General features: G+C 46.6%; 1 protein-coding gene across 3 annotated transcripts in view; it reads left to right on the forward strand.

Moving 5' to 3' along the window:
• Window positions 1–20562, forward strand: part of runx3 (RUNX family transcription factor 3) — a 47402-nt gene extending 26840 nt beyond the window's left edge. The window contains exons 6-8 of one of the 3 annotated variants that reach the window (XM_068721603.1): window positions 7440–7586; window positions 13709–13783; window positions 18418–20562. In XM_068721603.1, coding sequence (XP_068577704.1) covers window positions 7440–7586; window positions 13709–13783; window positions 18418–18899 — 704 coding nt within the window. In that variant the 3' untranslated portion in view covers window positions 18900–20562. The remainder of the gene's footprint in view (window positions 1–7439; window positions 7587–13708; window positions 13784–18417) is intronic. The other 2 variants (XM_068721605.1, XM_068721606.1) reach the window with 2 other exon arrangements.
• Window positions 20563–22108: the final 1546 nt, after the last annotated feature.

Consider the following 22108-nt stretch of genomic DNA (forward strand, 5'->3'; position numbering starts at 1 on the left):
ACACACACACACGCGTGCATGCACACAGCTGTTGGTAATCCTACATAGGCTTTTGTACTATGGTTTTCCTGTGAAAGCAGAGCTAATTAGTCTAAATACCAAAGCTAAACTGAGGTGTAAACAAAGAAAATATACCCATTAGTCTATCATTGGCACTTTTCTCCTCGTCTCCCCTCGTCTGTTTGCTCTTCGACATGTTGCTGCAGCGTCAATGCACAAGTTTTCTTGTTAAAAACAGGAAAAAAGAAGAACATTGTCTGACAATTTGAAGCAGTGCGGCGTCCCCCCCTCGGGCCAGTTGATGACTGTTGGAGACACACACACACACACGCACACAATAGCCTTGGGGCCAAATGCCCTTTCTTTTTTCCACTCAGACAAAAATTTCCACCCTGCATTTGCTGACGCCAGATAGAACAGCAGTGCCTACAAGGAACTACCGAATTATTTACAGAGGCCCCAGACAGTGCTTCTAATTCACCCTGATGATGCAAGTAGAAGGCATTTTCTCAGAATCCCTGACGAGGTAGGCCAACGTCGCTGCTCCCTCTCCGGCTCTCCACCCACTCCCCTCTAAACTCACCAGCCAAGCGTCTTTCCTGTTTACCTACCTATGAAGGGAAGTAAAATGCCCACTCTGTGTGTGCTCACTCTTCCTTATTTACACTGACCCATACAGGAGGGAGCCATTACGACCTTTCAGCCGTAATTCAATAAAAGTTCCGTTTTGCATTTAGAAAAATAAATGGCCCATGAGGGGAGGAATATTTTCTCCCCCGCTGCATTATGACAATAAACGGTTTCTGTGTTGGGGCAGTGGGGACGGGGGGTGTAGGAGGTTTGTGGGAAGAAGGCACCTGCTGGTTACTGGAAAAGACGCCGTGTACCACCACCCTGCGGTTTGGGGTATTTATTTCTTCAGGCCTTAATGGTTAGGAACAGTGAGCAAATAATAGGTGTAGCGAGATCTTTCTTTTGCTTCCAGGAGCGGAGGAGGTTGTAATCCTCTGGGTAAACACAGAGGGAAGCCTTGGAAACATCACAGAAACCAAGAGGTCAATCTTTGAGAGCCTTTAATGCTGCTGTAGCGGTCCACTGACGAGATTATAACCTTCGAGAAAGTACTGAAAGTCAAGTATGTGCGTGCTTACATGTTGGAAAATTCACACATTTCACATTTCACACTTACTTTGACCCACCTTAAATATCAATTCTCATTCTGCGTAACTGTGTTCGTGTTTAGGGGCAAATGCAATCTTGATGCACATCCTTGTGCGTGAGCTAGCCATGCACAAAAGGTGTGAACGCCAAGCCGTTTGACACATCTGCTGGCGTTGCATTGATGTATGTGACAACGGCAGCTTGCTTTCCTTTCCCACAGCCTTGTGAGGCCCCCACCTTTCCCCCGGCACCTCGCTGCTTAGAACCTGACTACAGCGTATATATACGCGCAATCACGTACACAGCCACAAACGCACGACAACCCCAGTCAAGAAAGCAGCTTATTGCTTTAATATGAGCTGTCACCGGCGCCAAACAGGCCTTCTGTGCTCGACGAGGCCAGAGCAGCAGAAGTAGCAGCACTGGGGGGGAATCTACCAAGTCTGCAGGCAAGCAGCCAAAAAGCGCCTGAAAAAACAGCCATATCAACCCCAACACGCCTCAACTCCAGAGTAGAAGACAGTTACACACACACAGACACACAAGCACGCACACACACGCGTAGAATGGAGGGACAAAAGAGGGATGATTGCTCTCAATGTGCTACGGGCCTTGCTGTATTGTCTGAGAATCCGGGTGCAGTGGGCCTTATTTTGGCACCCCTTCATCCTCTTTGCCTGCCTCAACCTGCCTTACTGTGGGGCTGTCCTTGTGTGGCACTGCTTCTGTTCCACACACACACACACACACACACACACACACACACACACACAAACAAACAGACACACGCAAAGAGCTTTATCCTCTTATCAGAAAAGGAAGGCTGCGCTCTTTGCTCAAACAGTCTCATGTAGCAACTTCCGCTGTGCGCAGCTTGTTTTCAGACCTGCGAGGGGGATTTTCACACTGCTGATGTCCCCAGAGAGAGGCCGACACATCTGCCGTGCTGTGGTCAGAGAGGTTAAAACTGATACAAAAAACGAAAAACGTGCCAAAACTCTTGCTGACCCCTTTTCCTGAAAGCTTAGATGGAAATAATGTGTCCACAAACTTGCCAGCGTATTCGGTGTTGCCGTGTTTATGACAGACCTCAACTCATAGTAGTTTATGTGTTAGGGAATAAACAGGCCGTGCACTCAATCCACGGTAATGATATAGCCGTTAAAATGTAACGCATTCATACGCAAAGTGTTACAAGTGTGTTATGTAAATGAGTGGAAAGTAGTGCAATGTCTGTGTGTGGCTAGCATCGACTCATTTAAGCCCAGACGAGACAGCCACAATCACCAGCCAAGGGTGAAACCCACATCCTTCAGGGTCAGCCTCAAAATAAGAACTTTGATTCTTCCCACTGTAAATACACAACAGTGTGATTGGTGGCCTTGGGAAACACGGTGCCGAAAAAACACACCGCTGCAGAAATGCTTTTCGAGGTGCGATACGGTGCCAGTAATAGGACGATAAGGGAAGTATAAGACAAGAGTGGCGGAAAGAGGCAGGGTGGGAACGAGAACGTTGGGGGGTTCAGGTCTGCTAGCGAGGAGGAAGAGGAAGACAGGTGTACGACTCTTTGCTCAACAGATGTCGAAACGTCCCCAGCGTCTGTTGAGGGCAAACGGAAGTCTGCTTGCAGGCAAGTAGGCCTCGCTGCAACACATGTTCAACTGTCGCCTCACATCGCACTGCAAGGATTCAGAAGTGAGATAAGCAGGCTGCTCTTGTGTTCACATCTTTTCAACGCTTAACTTAAAACACATGCAGCATGGGTTTACCTTAAGAGTAAAGACAGATGCATTTTAAGTTGTGCTACTATTGATTTGACTCACCAACACGACAATATTCAAACATTTTATAACCTGCAGAAGGCAGCCATCACAGTCAGCCTTCATATTGGACTCACAAATTCTTCTTGCACTGCCCAGACATTTTTTGTGTGTAATCCTATAGCATACTTACATAGACTTTACAGTCCAGACATAGTTTTCAGTGTTGTGCGAGATACATGCACTCCAAATCAATTCTAGTGTGTTATCAGGGGCCTATCAAGTCCATTTATACGTCGAATACAAATATTTACACTTCAAATATATTCTGTGCAGGCTTGGGTCGGGGCCAAAGCACGTATTGCCCTTTGCTGTCCGGATAGAGTTTCACTTTGCCCCTGAAAAAGCGCCCAGCCATTTACTAAAAAGAGCTTGTGTTTAATGTGTCTCCCTTTGGACGGGAACATATGTTTCTTTCTTTCAATGGAGACGGAGGCAGACAGAGAGAAAAGAGAGGAGAAGTGGAGGAAAAAAAAAAGTGGGGGATGAAGGAAAGGAAGCAGGTCGTATTGGGTGATCATTCAGCTGTGGCGTCGGTGTTTAAGGCCTGGCTGTCACCCTCGCTGAGCAAACACTGTCTCTGTGTTGAGCTGATACGGGCTTTGTGGAGGCGAAGGCTGGGCAAGACTCAGTGGAGTTTGCTGTTCATGTGGTCGGGTCTTAGAGCACCAGGTGCAACCTCCTGAAAAATACCTCCACACTTTTTCACATCGCTTGCATGTATGTGAATGTATGTGTGTGCGCTTCAAAGCATGGAGAGCAAAAGAGCAGAGTAGCATCTCAAGTTATTCTGCAGCAAACATAAAACACTATCAGGAAATAAAAAAAAAAAACACACACACACACACACACACACACAAAACAAAGCAGGGCTGAGAACGGCACACCCATTTCTTCGAAAACACAGCCATCGCCTTTCAGTGCATCGTTAATACCAGACATTTTATATCAAGCATTTTATTTGTTCTTCATAGACTTCCATAATGCTTTCAGATGATGCGACCGCTACTCAGAGAGGAGGCTAGTAAATCTACAACCTTTAGCATCCATTTCGGCTCTGGGCGCTTATTGAGCGCTGCTGTTTAGGCCTCATGTGTGCATTGGCCCCCATCTCCCAGCTCTATCTTGTGGTTATGATATCATAGAGAGAAAAACAAGGGCTTTCTCTCCTAAGTGCACCCTGACACATTAAATATTCATCCGACCACAGAAACCCCTCTGAAATGGGGCCGGTGTGGAGCGCTGGCACCCCTCTGGCCCCCGGACCTGCAGAGTAGAAGTCAAATGTTGGCGGTCGGAGCAGACGCGCTGTGGCTACAGACCGGGTCAACTGGCCAAAGAGAGCGCATTAACGCAAGGTTTAAGTGGAAGATACAGGTGAAGAGTCTTGGGTGATGTCTTGCAGAGATTAAAGTGATTTAGATAGTCGGAAAAAAAACTTTTCTACAGTGAATAACGCCGACAATGTGCAGGAGAGACATACACAGGTGAAAAGACACAAACCATAGAGGTGTACTTCACAAGAACTCCGTATGCCCAAAATCCAGGTGAAATTGAGTCATCTTTATAACCAAAAAGAAGAAAATAATGATTAAATAGTTCCCTTTTCCTTTAGTATAGTTATAATCATAGCACGCCTCTAAACTAAATAATCTAAACTTGCTTATCATGGAATGCACATACGGTAGGGGGAAATATGGAGCCTTATCACAATCTCCATGGCAACTACGAAGCGTGTTAAAGATGAGAGGAAGTATGTGTGAGTGTGCTGCCGTCCTTTTGATAAGTATCCAAGAGACAAAGGGGGAAAAACAGAGGGGAAGGGGAAAAAAGAAAGTTTCGAGCCACCTCCCAGTTGATTAGTGGTGTTAACAGCGACTGCGGGGCCCCCGGGGGGTTAATGAGCCCCAGGCCTCCGCACCTACAAAAAAAAAAATAATAAAAGAAAATCACCCTCTCACAGGCCACCAGACTGGAAGCTCCGAACAGTGTGTCGCCAAACGCTGTGCGTCCCTGCCAACTGGAACTGGGCCACGGGATCCACAGCCATAGGCTCGAGTGTGTGCACGTGTGTGTTTGTGGGCAGCTGAATGATCACTTTCATCCATAAAGAGTCAGCCAACCACCACTGGCCGCAGAAAAACGGACCAATTATCGTTTTGGGTTTTTTTTCCCCTGCCGTCTGTCTTTTTATTTTTTCGACCAGAGAGCGGTGGGATGTATCGTTTCCCTGACCTCAGCCGTTTGAGGTGGTGTAAATCTCTTAATAACTACACAAGGACACATATAGGGGCTATATTTGGAGGGCTGCTTCCCCTGGCCGCCCCTGCTCTGGCCTGGAGCAGACAGTAGCCACAGTGTCTATGTGGGTGATGGAGCCTGTGTGTGTGTGTGTGTGTGTGTGTGTATGAGAGAGAGAGAGAGAGAGAGTGAGAACGCAGACCTTCATTCCTTCCATCAGTGTTTAAAGAGAAGGCAGACTCGCCACATGTGAGTGTGAATAAAAAAGATATTACAGAGTTTGTGTCGGCGTGTGTCCACCCATGTTTCTGAGTAACGGCACGGAGTAAACTGGGTGGGTGGACAATAAACACACACACACACACACACACACACACACACACACACACACACACACACACCATCCTTTCCTTTGGCTTCCAACGTTCTAAATGCTCAGGAAAACAAACAACTGGAGAGCAGCAACAGCATTTGCCGTCTCCACTCTGACATATTTCTTTCTCTCTCTGTCTCACACACACACACACACACACACACACACACACACATAAAGTGCAACGGATTTGTTGATCAGTGGGTGTGAATGAAAAAAATAGTAGCATTCTGTGCTGCCCTTTGGCTTTGGACAGGAGGGGGTTTGTATTCAGTAACTGCCTGCTGTTCAGACATTATGTCTGTGCATCCGTGTGCATGAGTGTTGGGGGCTGTCAATGCTAGATATTTCTATACAGTTCGTAAAGAGGGGACGGAGGGGAGGCGGTGGGCACAAACAAATGGACAGAGCGGTAAACGAGAGGAAACTTTACCCATGGGTCAGCCTCCGAGGGAAGATATATTGCCCATGGGTCAGTGGAGAGAAAGGACGGGCAAAATCCATATTGGCCCGTCTGCCTTGCCCCCTTTATATAGTGATAAAATATTCAAATCCAGCCATTACTTCACATTAGGCTACTCTGTAGAGATGCCAGGAAGAAAACCACAGAATGTATACATGGTTCACACACAGTTTTGGTGCATTGATAGTTACATTAAAATCTCTTCCTCCCATTAGAGGCATAGCCCTCATCCGGACTCACGTCTGACATTTAACGTGTGTTCACATGTACAGCACATGTGTGTGTGCGTGTGTGTGTGTGTGTGTGTGTGTGTGTGTGAACATGTGTATTTGTACATGCTTACGTGTGTGTCTACATAAAAGGCATGTACAGAGGTTTTTTTTTTACCATCTCCCTGAACGGGACATCAAAGTGATAAGGGCGCTAAGTGTGTTGGTTAGTTTTCCGTGGTCTGGATAAAAAGAGATGCAGCAGATATGCCTCACTTATTCTCACATCCTGCGCACACACACACACACACACACACACACACACACACACACCTCTACACACACACACACCTACAAAAGCTATCTCTTTCTTTATCCGTTATGTTTAAGACTGATGACTATATGGTCTGGTAGCCTCGTCTGGGTGGTTCCTTCTGACTAAGTGCTGTGTCAGTCAGATCTGAATGTTTGTGTGTGTGGGTGTGTGTGAGAGAGAGAGAGGGGTGGTTATTGGGGGCAAATCTACTCACTCTCTTGTTTCTAAAAAAAAAAAAAAGTGGCAAGATAAAGATCACTTAGCTTCAGCAGTTCATAGAAGTGCCTAATGTCACAAGGCGTAGTTTTTTATTTCTTTGAATTCAGGTTCAGGGAAAACAGCCTTCCTCGCACAAATTATTTCCACCCACTTACGCTATCGTTATCTGCGGATGATGCGGCAGCAGGTGCAGTTTGAGTAACACTTAGTGTCTAGTCGATGTATGTCAAGGTCTGCTAACATTCTAATAATATTTTTGTGTTTGCAAGCAGAAAACATGGTGACAGTGTCTCTTCCCCTCCCTTGTATAATTGTATCCTGTGCGAGTGTTTGTGAATTACATAGTGGAGGACATTGATGGAACTAAACGGGCCAAGTTGATTTTACACTGATTAAAGTTTAGACAGGCGAAGAGATGTTTTTTTGCCAGGACATTATAAACTGCCCGGCTTCGTCAAGAAATTTGGAAGAGGGAAAGTTTTTCCAGTAGGACTCTTGTTATTGTTTTTGCTATTTTTGTACAAACGCTGGAAATATAAAGTGCCATCTTGTGCCATTTTCCTGGTTGTGTAGGTGGCAAATTGGCAAGTCCTTGATTTCTCTCTTACCCGTCCTCCTCATGTCGCTGTTTCAGGGCACAGAGTGAAGATAGAAGACCCCCAGAAGATGCAGTTCTCGGACAGGCTGTCAGAGATCGAGCGCTACCAGCGGTCTATGCGGATAGGCCCGGTGAACAATAATCCCCGCCCCATCCACCAAACCCACCTAAGCACCACACAAGGTGAGGACCACTAATACATACAACCACAACCAACCAACATCCCCAGCTGCACTGTAAAGTACGCTCACATTAACCGCCATTACTTAGAAGTAAATCACTCCTTCAATAAAACAAATATATTTGGTTTTATTTGGCCGGAGGGTAAGTAATCCATAACACCAATCTGTTAAACATCAACACAGTACAGTGTGTGGAGTTCACCCAGCAGTAAACTGAGCCAAGAGCGCTTCGTGTGCGTTTCCGCCACGCTGGGCTTTTGAGTTCTGCTCCACATATCTGGGGGCTGTTATGTGTGTTGGCCGTCCGAGGGGAAGCTCGTGTCAGTTTTGTCCCCGGATGCCCTGCGTTGGTGGGTCCGGGCCCCACAGCGTGCAGGGTTGAGTCTGTGGCCAGGTGGCATGGCGGGTGCTGCCAACCGAGCTTGGCCTGGGTGCTGGAGCTGGCCTCCGCACACCGCGCGCTACAGCCTCAGGAATTTAACAGCCGCCCGCTACCTTGGCAATCACGTCACTCTCAGACTGGTCGAATGTGTGGGGGTGGGGGTGGGGGGGGGGGGGGGCTGGGACCCAGACTGAGGTGGTGCGATGAAGGGGAGGGGGTTTGTTTTATGCATGTGTGTGTATGTGGAGAGCTGTGTGGGTGATGCTTGGAGTGAGGATGAGTGTTCACTCTCCGTCATATGTCAGAGCCTCTTTAACAGGATGCAGACTAAACACACACAAACACACACACACACACACACACACACACACACACACACACACACACACACACACACACACACACACACACACACACACACACACACACACAGTGTGCCATCCTCTCCCACCCACTCTCTAGTTCTCATGCTAGCTAATGAATCTCATTACCTTTGTATCAGCACGTCGCTGTGTACGGGAGGGCTTGTTTGGGAGCTCTGGGCCGTGTGTGGGTGGAACTCTATCAGCGTGTGTTGCAGCCGTTCACCAGTGTTTGGCCTTGTGCTCAGTTTAGCCAGCGCTGAGTCACCAGTATGGGCCTATCTAACCGCTGACTACCGAAAACACAGGATATTTTACCCCCCCCCCCCCCCCCCCCCCCCCCCCCCCCCCCATGTCCTTACTGACTGTTGGTATTGATTTTGTTCCCTCGCACTGCTTGTACTAAGGAGACAACATCTCAGCCATTTTAGAAACCCCAACGACTGCTTGCGCTGAAAATAAACTCTGCGGCGCTTCAACACAATACAGCCACTGTGATGACACTCTTCTGATGGGTTTGAGTTTGGCGTGAGCTCTGTAGGTTGTCTGCCAATAAAAAGCCCCCTGCAGCTAGGCTTATACGGGGAGATTTAAGTTTCTGAGTGTTGACTTGAATGCTAGGGGAGGGGGAGGCACTCCGATCGGCAGAGAGAGGTGTACAGACTTGGTCCAGACAGCAGACGTAGAGGAGTTCTTTGCTTTGCTCTCGTCTGCCTCGCACAGGATTAGGCCAAGAATTAGAGCGTCACAGGCTTCAAAGGGCTGCAATGTTGCAACACACACACACACACACACACACACACACACACGTACAGTACATACACCGTGAGCAGACACAACACTATAACATTAGAGCTGTCAGAGACGGTAAAAGGCCTTGAGCTTGACGTTACAGCTGCCATTGACTGGAGTGACTGGAGGCCGTCTACGAGGAGTGTGTGAGACAGACGAGGGGAAGGGCTGTAAAAACCACACACCTTAATCTGTGGCATTACCATCATGACGGCATACCGCAGGACAGGAGCGGTAAAAAAATAATTAAATAACAGAGCAGCGGGCCCTTCTCCCTCCCACCTCGTCTATCCGCTGGAGCGTCTGAGCGGCGGGCTGGAAACGTATATATGTCGCTCCCGTACGAGTAGGAATCGCGCGCAGGCAACAACGCCACGGCATTACAAGAGAAGCTCAAACATAAATAGACTTGTTGTAATAAATCCCGTTCAGAGACACAGGGAGGTGTTTACATATCAACAGCACACACGTCTCTGCTTTTGGCAGCCCTGCCAGACGCTGTTGTATTTTGCAGATACTTTAAATCCCGGGGCCTGTTTGTTTGGGAATTGCCGGGTGATAGATCGCCCATCAACACGTTATAATTACACGGATTCCCGCCTCGCTGTTACAAAAGATGTTTTCCATTATCCGGGGGCTGGAAACTTGTGTTTCTCCCCTTGAAGAAACCTAAAAGAAAAAAAAAATAATACAGTGTCATCTCCTCCTAAAGCCTCCTTGCTTCATATTGTTGTCTGAGCAATGAAATACTGTCTCAGTTTTCTTGTTAACACGACGCGTCTCCAGACATCTGCTCAATGCTACCCTGGATTCTTAAATCTCCATTGCACCATAGGCACATTGAAAACACGAAAACACACACACATACACAATTGTGTGCTAGTGTTGCAAGTTTCTCCGCTGGTGCCCCAGACAGACAGGGTAATTAAGAGCTCATTACAGTGCATGCAGTGACAGGAATCCTGCACGCTGGCAGACGCTGCATTCACTGCTTGTTTTTGTTCTCCTGTGGCCACAGGTAAGCCTGCTAGACATGTGGAATGATTCTCAGCGAGGGGCGGAGGGAGTGTGTGTGTGTGTGTGTGTGTGTGGTTGACAATGCGCGGTTCAACTAGTGCAGTAAAGCAAATCTGACACTCTGACAATCAAGTACTAAATTGTTATTCTGGTTTTCAAAACCTCAAGTGAGGTACATGTGTATACTATGTGTTTGTGGGTGGCAGTTTCTTTTTCTTTTCTTTTTTTTCTTGCTCTCATACAGAGTGGAGTTCGTCCTTTAACTTCTAACTGTGACATTGCATTTATAAAACACAGTTCTTTCCACGCTCAAAAAAAAGCAAACCAGTGGTAGAAAATTTGATTTTCTTCAAAGTGGAGAACGGATTCCAGTTTTACCTCGTTCCATTTTAAATGCAGACAAAACTCAACAAGCCCCTGGCACAGCCTCTAACAGACAGCTCAGACGAAAGCGGCTCCTTTAGCTTAAATGTGTTTTAACGGTGAGAGAGAGAGAGGGGGGGAATAAAGTATCAATTTAATCATCCAAAGAAAAAAAGAAAACGTCCTGGCACTTTTGCGGTGGTATCATTTAACATGTTATTTGTTCCAACACCTGTGTGTTCCTCTCTGAAGATGAGTATCAGATACTAGCATAACGTTCCGCCATCAAGTCAAGTGCTCGATGCTTTGATGAGGGCCCAAAAGTGTGTGTGTGTGTGTGTGTGTGTGTGTGTGTGTGTGTGTGTGTGTGTGTGTGTGTGTGTGTGTGTGTGTGTGCCTGTCTGTTTGAATGTGTGACCCATGTGGTGGTGTTATTCAAAAACGTCAGTAGTATCTTGCAGAAATAATACATTTCATTTTGTTTAAAAGTCCTATTTTAAAGAAGCAAAACTTTTTAATTTATGACACTTCCACAAATGTTAGTACCTCTGGCTTCCTCCTTGCACCACTGGCACACATCTGCCGCAGCTGTGCTCTGGCCCTGTCGTCCAGTATGTTCAGGCCTTGGCCTCTGGACTGGACTTAACTTGAGAGTCCTGTTTGATGGAGGACCGGCCCGATGCAGCAGTGCCCCTCCCGCCTCGTCCGCAGCGACCACACTGTTTACACCACATAAACAAGCCGGCCGGCCCCCCCAGGTTCGAGGCGGCACTCTGCTACCGCCGCGGCTGAGAGGCTCACACTAATTCACACATCCAGAATGACATGATCAGCCAATTAGAAGCAAGCGCGAGACAGGAAATTAGCACCGTCAGGTAGCTGTGGTGTGGACTTTAGAGTAGAGCCGTCACGCTAGTTGGGTTTCATGCTGATTTCTGCCAAACCCGAGCAGGAAGCTGGCCCTCTGAGGCCAATACAACCAAAAGGAGCAGGAATCTGGACCGGTCCTTTAGACACTCTGTTTTACTTCTGCAATCCACTATTTACATAATATGTCAATGGCTGCCGCGGAGTTTATTTGTTATGGTGCCTGAAAGCTTCACTTGTGGTTACTCTCTTTTTGTGACCCCGAGATGAATAATTCAAACTGAAAATGTTTTTGTTCTTCGACAAAAAAAAAAAAAAAAAATCTTTTGAAGCCGCCTCCTTGGTGAAAAAAAAGAAAGAAAAAGAAAAAGAGAAGTGAGAGCAAGTTGTTTTTTACCAGACTCAACTGTTTGTGTAAGTTATAATTTCACATCAGAGTCCGGCTGAGTTTTACATTTCAGCAATTACAGAAACTACATGTGTGCCATGAACAGTCTCTATTGAGTCTGTGGAGAGGGGAAGGGTGGGAGGACGACGAGCTCTCAAAGAGAACATAGGATTTTTCAGCCCCATGTGTTTGTTTTTGCTCACGTTATAAGTGAGGGCTCAAAAGACATATCAAATGTCCCACATAGCTGAGCCAAGGCCGTGTTCCTCCCCTCTCTAACACGCTCCCTTTCTCCCTCCTTCCCTTCGCTGGCGTCTTTCTTTCTGTACTGCCTGCTCTCTCACATTCTCTCCCCGTTGCGACGCCTAAGGCCTAAGCGAAACAGGAAGCCAGCACAAGGACCGGCATTCACTGTGTCTCAATGACACGCTTCATTACGGCAGGCGCTTTACATGTCTCAGAGGCGTTGCTGGATCCGGAGTCACGAGGATGGACGCCATTTTGGCTCAAACGTCCTCTCAGCCAGCCCTTTCATCTACACATGCACTTCAAAAAGCAGTGCATGTGTTTATTTGTGCCCCCCCCCCCCCCCCCCCCCCCCCCCCAAAAAAAAAAAAAAAACCTACGGCTGGCACCAACCCAAAGCTGCTTATTAGTGACGCAGTCGCCGCTTCTACCCTCTGCGCCTCCCCACCTCCTCGGCTCCGCCCAGGGGGGGGCCGGCCCTCTTATTAACAGGGGTAATCTGTGCCTCTGCTATTGACGTTGTCTGCTGGCCAATCAAAATATTTGAAGGAAATGTTTATTTTCTTGAGCAAATCGCACCAGCTGCTTGCAAGCCTTTCTGAATAAGGCCATTTATGTGTAAGAATTTGCCATTGTGAGGTATAGTGCGGGACCTCTCGGTGACTGAGTGCTGATTTGGGTCTTTGCAGAGGAAGTGGAGGAGCTCCAGGGGAAGCACAGATCTTACACATGCTGAGCCCAGTGCGGCTATAGGTGAACAGCCCAGCGCTAATCCCCCCCCCCCCCCCCCCCTCTGCTTCTGGCATCCTTCTCCATCCTAATTGCCACTACAGGAGGTTAGGAGTTTACTATATTGCGGTATCTCAACAGCAGAAGGCATAAAGTCATAGCGATACCACATGGCTGCCTGCTGCGGTTGTTAAAAAGCAGAGCTCCACGGGTTAAAAATTGCTTCTATAATATGCAGGTTTTTGTCTTAAACATTGATATGCATTTAAGGAAAAAAAAAAAAGTTTGGAACAATATGTAACAGTGTTCGTAGAGGCTTTGCAGACTGAGACTGCCCCGGGTCCACAGAGCTCCGTGCTAGCAGTCGCGTAACAACTGCACCGTCTCAGACCCGAGAGCAAACAGCCCCCGTTTGTGTTCAGCCCTCCTGCGGTGTTGCCGTGGAGTGTGAAGCAGGGTCCCACGCGCTGGGCCAGCGGGTCCGCGACCCTCCTTCGCTTCCTGACAGCTCGGCTGGACAGGCTAGCGAGTGTCCAGCGCTTCACAGGTCTCCGCTGGGCCCCTCCGGTGTCTCGCCTTGAAAGACCCAAAAATATCTCCCATGCACCCATCAGGCATGTTTTTCCAGGCCGGGTCTCACTCTGGTGAGAAAAAACCCCCGCCCCTCCTCTTTCCCAGTCCTCGCTGCTCAGTCAGCAGAGGCCGACCTGTGACAGGAAGACACATCTCCAAACCGCCAGATGTCAAGACAGTTTTGACAAGTCTGTCATGGGGAGATGTTTTTGGACCGTGCTTGAGATTTCTATGGTGCAGGCAGTGACTTCCTCACCCTGTGCACATATACAACCCGCACATTTTCTCTGAGTTCCACAAAAAAAAAAAAAAAAGATTTTGCATTCCTGCACAAACTCCACTGACTTATTCGTGATAAGCAGATCCTAGTGCTCACCTATTGTTCATATTGTGTGTTACACCAGCCCTGTGGCAGGAGCAAATGGACACCCCCACTCTGAAGACATGCAAGGTGGAAGAGGACCTGAGACCATGGCCAGGTGAGACACCGCAATGCCCTTCTTCCTGACTGTTTTACTATGCCACAGGCGTCTGTGTAACTATGCTTTTCGGCAACTCTTCCAAGCCTCTCTTTTACCTTTTTCTTCGAGTAAAGCTCAGCTGTCCCAATTTGACGGCAAATCTAATGTGAATTGCATGTGTGCGAATCTTTTGTGTGTGTGTGTGTGTGTGTGTCCATGAGAAAGTTGTTTTGAAGGGTGCTCGTTAGTTGCTGAGACATAATCATCACGCGCGGCCCAATCAAAGAGCAGCGCCGAGGGGTGAGGTCACTAGCAAGCAATGACCCTTAATTACCAAGTGCGAGCAAACAGGCTCGAAAAATACAGAGGAGATAATTGAGGCTCTGTGGACTGCCAAAGCGTTCACACCTTTCAAAATGATACTCTTGAAGAACAAACTGGAGACTTCCAAAACTAATTTATTCTAATTAGACATTCCGTCAGCCTTTCAAATTGAAACAAAGAATGCTCAAAGAGGAGAAGCGGGAAAGACTGGCATAACACAGGGTGTGCCATTCGGTGTGACAATTTTCGAGTCTGCTTCGTTTCGCCCGTAGGGCCCTACTACACCCCAGAACATTCCTAAAACGCCACCACCCTGCCTTCTTCTTCCTTCTCTCCCACTCCGTCTTTCTTTTATTTGTTTCTTGGCGATTTGGACCCTTGCCGCTGTCTAACAGCCCCCTCCGTCTCCTATCTGTGCCCTATCCGGAAACCACCACACCACCCACACTAGACGTGCTGAGTCATCCGCTCACACTACACTGAGGACACACACTCAGACACACACATATAGTAGAAAGAATTTTTTAAAAAACAAAAAAAACTTTTGGATTCAGCTCAGTGAGCCTGTTCTTTTTTCTGCTGTTCAGCAAAAAAAATAACACGACGCCTGAAGCAGAGTATTGAGACACAGGAATAACATATTTACATGTGTTACTGCTTGTACGAGGCATTTTCTAGCGAGACATTCGCAGTGGAGCAAGACGTTCATGACGGTGTGAAAAAATGGCATCGACAGCCACGGATAGTAAAAGCACATGTTCGAGGCATTGCAGCTTAAAACTGGAAATGCCGGGAAATAAAGAAAACGTGACGGAGATGTAAGAAAGTGTATTAAATGATGATGCTACTTGTATTCAAATGCCTTTATCCTTACAATAACAGTACACACAGTCCGGGGTCAGCAAAACACACATGGCGTCAGCGGCTTTACAAGGAAGTATCATCTCTCATAGAAAAGAATTTACTTAACAAACAAACATATTAATCACGCCACCTTGTTTGTCAACGCATTAGGAAAATCTCAGCTTTCTTTTTTGTAATCACAAACCTTCCTTTACCCTTGCTTGTATTGCATGTCACAAGTCGGCGACATGCAAAATCCTCTGTGCTCACATGATGAAGTGCCGAACATGGATGAGGCTTTGGGGCTGTCGACCATGGTGCCACAGTCCAGAGGTGATTATCATTTGCATTCGACATGATGCTCCAGCCCCAAAGCCTTGGTGCTTAAATAAACACCTGGAGATCATTTGTGTTCATTTGGGTCTCCTATTATTTGGCCCGCGCTGCAGCTCTACCTTTGCATCGAGTTGCCTCGTCACCATCGCCCTGTTATCAACAATAATTGCTCATCCTCATGGTATGCAGCGTTCAGAACCACCCAAACCGGTCTGGAAAAAAAGAAAAAATCAAAGAGAAGCTCTCCAGTTCGGAGAGGAGATGCCACGCTTCTTTGCCGATCATATGAGGAAAACAATCTCTGCGCACAGTGTGCGTAGCTGGACGGGCCCACTCTCGTTTCCTCCCCCTCCACTTATTTGCCTGAGACACCATTCCCTGGGCGCTGGCCGTCACAGTTTGCATCAAGCCTGAGTAAACATTTCACAGGTGAGCGCCTGTATTTGCATCTTCTCATCGCCAGCTCCACCACATGCGGACACAGACACACAAACACACATAACTCCGCACACCATTACGCACACAGACATGACCGCCTCAAACTTGCCCTTATGTTAACAACCAAAATCAGTTTCTCCCGTACGCAAATGAGGCAAACCTCCGGTCGTATCTGGGTTGCACGCTTGACTGTGGACTAGTGGACTTCTTGAGCTGAGCAGAAAGGAGGAGGACGACTCCACCCATGGCGTTGCAGAATTAAAATAAGTGCGGGGCGCTGTGCTCGAGAGCGCAAGGAGGAAAGGGAGCGCTGGAACACTATGTTCTCTATAAAAGCCCTGATTCCCAGCTACCCGCTACGTAGACTGGGAACATCACAGACAGCAGACTGTGCCAGCTAGCCCTCTGGGGTCCATCCCCTCTCCTGTCCCTGCAATTTAGTCAACACGTTTCAGATGAGCCTAATGGAGATCATGTGTGGTTTCAGGCCGCAGAGGTTACAGGCAGCTACTACCAGGCTCAGTTAGGAAGACCCCTCTCTGCCAAAGATACACCACCGTTACCACAGCCACAACAGCGAGGCCTGTACTTATACTGGGTGGGGGGAGGGTGGGGACGCAGTGAGGTATGCAACATGGTTAAGGGAGAGAAAAAGCAGACGGCAAAAACTCTGCTTCTCAATTACAAAACAGTTTGTTCAGCCCTCTCCTCCAGAGGGAGCTACTGTGCTGGAGAGAGTTTTAAGGTGGTAGCAGGCTCCTCCTGGCGCTGAGCCAACTGCTTGATACTGCACAAGCCCATTAAGGTGTTGTGATAAGTGTCCAGTCCAGTTTCCCCTGACAGAACACAGGAGTCGATCCCCACCGCAGTTTAGCCAACACGTTTCCACCGGCTCCAATTAAATGGAGATGGTGAGCGGGGTGGGCCGCAGCAGCCAGAGCCATCAAAGTCCCTGCGCCACACATCCCCCCCTCCCCCTGCTTCACCCTGAAGCCTAAATTTAGCACAGACAGAGAGAGAGAGAGAGATGAAGGGACAGAGAGACAGAGAGAGAGAAAGAGCAAGGGAGTCCGGTAGGAATTAGTGGGCCGACTCCACTTCACCCGAATCAACAGCAGCTGAAGGCTCGGATTTTCCTCGCGTGAAATCAGATACGGAGCCCGACTCCGGTGCCTGGTAGACTCTGGAAAAAGAAACAGCCCCCCCACCACCACCAAACTCCCTCATCCCAAAAAGAAGAGGAAATTCAACTGCATAAGTGTGCTGTTGCAAAAAAAAAAAAAAAATGAGTATAGCATGGGCCATGGAAATTGCAAAGGAACAGTTTTTTTTTTCAGCTGAAAATGGACCCAGTTCTCCAGACATAGGGAAAAGACATTTCAACGAGACTGTGGCACGCAAGTTTGGCATTCTCCCCCCTCAGGGCTATGGCGTGCAAGCGCTTGCTTTTTTTCACAAATACAAGCTCTCTTTTCTCTGCCATCCAAATCCACATTTTACACTTTGCAGTCATGTGGCTGCATTGGACCCATGAATGCCACACACGGACAAACGAATGAGACCATGGACGGAGGTGTGTGTGTGTGTGTGTGTGTGTGTGTGTGTGCGTGTGTGTGTGTGTGCGTGTGAGTGTGGTTACAAGCAGCAGGTGTGTGCCGACATCAGGTATGAGGAACTCTGCCTCGTCGTTGTACAACCAGGTCAAGGGCGTTTAAAGTACAGAGGTGTTTGGGCCTGGCCGTTAGCCAGCTCACCTTCTTCAAAAATACCTTGAGTGTCATGAGTACGAAGACACGACATGTCTGACTTTTTCACACCACTGAGTGATTATTATAATGTAGTGCAATTAGTGGAAGTAGAAACACTAGATGAAGAAACACTGCAGAAACTGATATACTGTGAATGTTTTCATAGAAGTAACAAGTTAAGGAACTAAGTTGGTGACAGCAAAGGCCCAACATTTTAGAGAAGCAAACGGCCAAGTCAAGCCCTGGAGCGATTTTTCTTTCTTCCCCCTTTGTAAGCTCAGTAAATTAGTAAGTGTGCAGTGAAATTGAAGTACGAACAGCTGGGTTCACAATGCTCTGTTACCTGTGAGATTACACTTAGCAGTTAACTCTGACAGGTCTTGGACTGTGATACCCATTAGCTTCGAGGATATTCGCATAGAAACACACTCTGTTTTTTTTCCTCTGTTCCTTTGCTTTTTTCCCTTTTTCCGTCTCCTTGTCTCCACGACTGTCTTTGATTGTGACCGTCTGCCTCCAACTATGATTTATGAGTTGCACATCAGAGCAACAAGCCATCGGTGTTTATACAAAACACCCCACAGCCCCGACAATGCCTCTTTTCATTGCTCCGAGAGAGACAAAATAACGCACGTTGCTCTCCTTTTGAAGGAGAGGTTGGAGGGATGTGGGGAGGGAGGCCCGTTCATATCAGACTTGTGTACAGGGCTGTGGGATGATGTGCTGTCAGTGCTTGATGACTGTTATTAAGCAAAAAAATGTCTCAGTTCATTACTTTGAGCAAACGTTTCCATGGACAGACGTATCGCAGGAAATCCGAGCTTGGACTTGGGGGTTTGGAGAGATTTGCTGTTCTTTTTAAAAATAATAATAAAAATTGAGAAATTTCCGAGCCCCTTGTTATTCATGGCTGAATATCAGTTGACTCTTTCTAACCTTTTGTTTCCTTCTTTCTGCCAACAGGGACTACAGACCTCTTCAACCAGAGGACCACCTTCCCGTCTCTGTCGCCGCTGACTGACCCCCGCTTCTCAGATCCCCGCATGCACTACCCGGGGGCCTTCCCCTACTCCACCAACACCTCCAGCACCGGCATCAGCGGCCTCAGCATGTCAGCCTCCTCTAGATACCACACCTATCTGCCGCCACCCTACTCAAACAACCAAAGCCAGAACTTCCAGTCCAACTCCTACCTGTATTACGGCACGGGCTCCGGATCCTACCAGTTCTCCATGGTCGCGCCGGGGAACACCGGGGGCGAGCGCTCCCCCACCCGCCTGCTGTCCTGCTCGGGGGCCGTGGGCGCCGGAGGGACCAACAGCCTGATGAACCCGGGCCTGAACAACCAGAGCGAGGGCGTGGAGGCCGACGGCAGCCACAGCAACTCCCCCACTGCCATGAGCGCCTCGGGCCGCTTGGATGAGTCCGTCTGGAGGCCTTACTGACTGACAGACGGCTAGACAATCAGAGAGTGCAGGAGAGGTGAGGGAGGAAAAGTAAAAAAGGATGATGAACAAAAAAAACATGAACACTGAAAGCCCAAAAAAAAAAGATGCAAAAAATATATATAGAAATGCTGCATGTTTGTCTTTTATTTCTCCGGCACTCGCTTTAAAGACTTTTACCAAATCTCTCAAGACTTCCATGTATTTTGTACATTTTGAGTAAACTCCTGCACTGTGCTAAAACATGTACTCTTAAAAAAAAAAATTAAAAAAAAGGACTATAAAAGCCATAGAAGATGTTCAGCTGAAACTGTAAATAGATGCGGGGGTAAAACCAGAGAAGCCATAGTAACGGTTCAGGATCATTTGTCTGAGGTAAACAGGTACAAAACAAACAAAAGACAATGGCGGTATGATCAATCAGTAACAGCTGATGATGAACTGGAAAACCTGATCCAACTCAGTCTGAACCCGAGTGGCTCCGACATCCTTTGCGAGGCATGGCTACACTGCTGTAGCAGTCGGCCCCTTTTAAGCTTTAATTTCTGTAAGAGTTGAATATCGTGTCGGTTGTGAAAACATCTTCGGTTGCATCCAGGGCTGTTTCATGTGCTCACGGCACTTACGCAGTACCTCCATTGCCTAATTTATTATCCAAACGGACACATTAGCCTTCGGTGCTGCGGTGTGCAGTGGATGTTTTCAACACAATAGCCGCATGAGAAGAGTAATTTTGATGTGTCAGGACTCACATGTTTATGAAATGAATTCTCCTCTGCTGCGTCATCGGTGCGTCGAGTTTCAACAGGACAATGGCTGATATTTTGAGGAATGTAAAAGACTAACACAGAGGGGTATTAATTGGTTTCTTTTTTTTCTGCAGGAATAGTTCAGTCCTGTTGTGTCTACTCTTTTACTTTTTCCTTCCATTTCTTATCCAAGCCCTTTTCTGAAAAAAAGTTATAGTCTGGTATTTTTTAACTGGATTGACACGGTTTACTTTTGATATTTATTTGAGCCAAATTGTGAGGAAATGTGCGTATATACCCAAAATCCTTAAGCATTTCTCTCTACCTTTCCTTTTTTTATATATATATATATATACAGTACATATGCCTTATTTTGTTGTTAAGTATAAATTTGGAATTTGTGTAATATATTGCTACTAAATTATAAAAAAAAAAACCTTTAATGTAATTATTTTGTCTTCCAATGTAGCTTTGATGCACTAAAAATCTTTATTCCTTATGAACCACGCCCAACAGATTCTGTTAGTGAGATGGTGTATCTAGAGCCGTAATCCTTTAAACAATTTCCTAATTGCCTTCCTGCGCTAAACAAGCCATTCGCTTAATTTTTGCACTATGTTTGAATTTTCATTTTTTTGGTTATGTATTTACAAATATCTGAAACTCTGCCTAACTAAAATATTCCTTCACTTGATCTGCTGAACACACTTTAAGTGTCCTTTGAACAAATCCTACGCCAAGTAATTAATGATGTCACAATTAGACACACACACACACACACACATTCCTGCACCACAGGTGTATGTGTGCACATTCCCCCTGTCCGGAGGGCCTTTCCCCTGCAGTTACACATGTGATCCTCCTATCCCTGGAGGAGGAATAGTGTGAGGATGAAGGGATAGGAGGAGGAGGAGGAGGAGGAGGAGGAGGGGGGGGGGGGGGGGGGGTCAGAGTGGTATCTTCTTACCAGCACCAAGGGCAGTTATGCAAAAAAAAGAAAAAGAAAAAAACTTCCCTTGTTGTGCACAGGTCCCTTTGTTCTGTAAAATCAGTGAGCGCTTTGAAGCCTTTATGGCCCTGATTCTCTCTTTTCTGGTCTAATTTACTGATCAGCGGTGCCAGGGGCTCATGGCTCTGCCAATAATTCACACGCCGGCACAGATCTTCAGGGTACGAGCTATGTGAAGGCATTTACAGCAGCTATCAGGTGTCTCATATCTACTAGAAAACACGGGGGGTGTAGAGTCCATGACTGGGAAAGATTTAGTTGCTATTAAAGTGAGATTTAATTTCAAAGTGAATAGTGATCTAAAAAGGCTTGTATTTGCAGCTCAGGTAAAAATAAATAAAAAAAAGTTATGCAAGGTGTTTTGTAGATCTCACATAAAGACCCTCTGCCTTATTCCTCTTTCTTTTTAAACAATCAGTAACGATGTCTTCGTATCTCCCTTTAGAGGAACAGCATGTTTCCCTGCTCTCTCCTCTGGTGTCTTCATACAGAAGAGGACCTTTCTTTATTATGGGCAAAAGTCATGCAGCTAGAGAAACCACATGTTTACTTTGTAATACTTGTGTGGTTCCTTAAAAAGAAAAAAAACCAAAGATCTTCACAACTGCCTGTAATACTGTCAGGATGATGGGAAAGAAGGTTTGGCATCTTGATTGATCTCCGATATCATTCTTTATGCAAAACTAGGAAGCCAAAAATGTACGAGTGATTTGTTTTTCATTGCTATTGGATTAAAGAGCACAATGTTACATTTTTCTCAATGGTTTTCTTTTTACTAGATGCCCCTTTTCCTTTACATATACCATCATGTTAATTCATCTTGCTCCTTTCATTTCCCTTTAAGCTCAAAGCATGTACATCTGAAAGTGATATGTTAATTTAAGAATCTCATCTATGTATGTAATGGCATCGTTTATGCTTCCATATTGAGTGCTTGTAAAGTTTGCGGATAATGTAGTTTTTAATCATTTTAATTAAAAAACATGTGTCTCACTTTGGTCTTCACAGCTGCTGTTTATTTAATAAAAGTGACTCCAGGAGAGAGTTATCATAACACATCATTTTTCTCTTTCAGCTTTAAAAAGGTGTCCTCTTGAGAAAAATCACAGCCACATTAGATTTAGGTTGAGCATCTACGACCCCATTCTTCAGCATTACTCACTTTACTATAAAAAACGATTGCGTACCGTAACCGTTCTCTAATTTTGAAACTCGATGCTCAAAAGTCTGGATTGGGAGGTCTTTTATGGTTTAACAGGGTGGAGGTGTTGAGAGCGAAAACATTAAACATGGAGGCACAGGGTATAATTCATCTCCAGAATCCCAGACACCATCGCATCAGCTGACAAACAAGCAGGAAAAAAAAATAAAAACACACCATAAACATCCGTGGGACCCAATTTAATGCCAGCAAATTCTGACCTGACAAATTCTGCTCTTCCAACTTCTTA

Source organism: Cebidichthys violaceus, unplaced genomic scaffold (genome assembly GCF_023349555.1).
Source record: "Cebidichthys violaceus isolate CVI_PGR_0920_01 unplaced genomic scaffold, fCebVio1.0.p SCAF_28, whole genome shotgun sequence".
Taxonomy (NCBI): Eukaryota; Metazoa; Chordata; class Actinopteri; order Perciformes; family Stichaeidae; genus Cebidichthys; species Cebidichthys violaceus.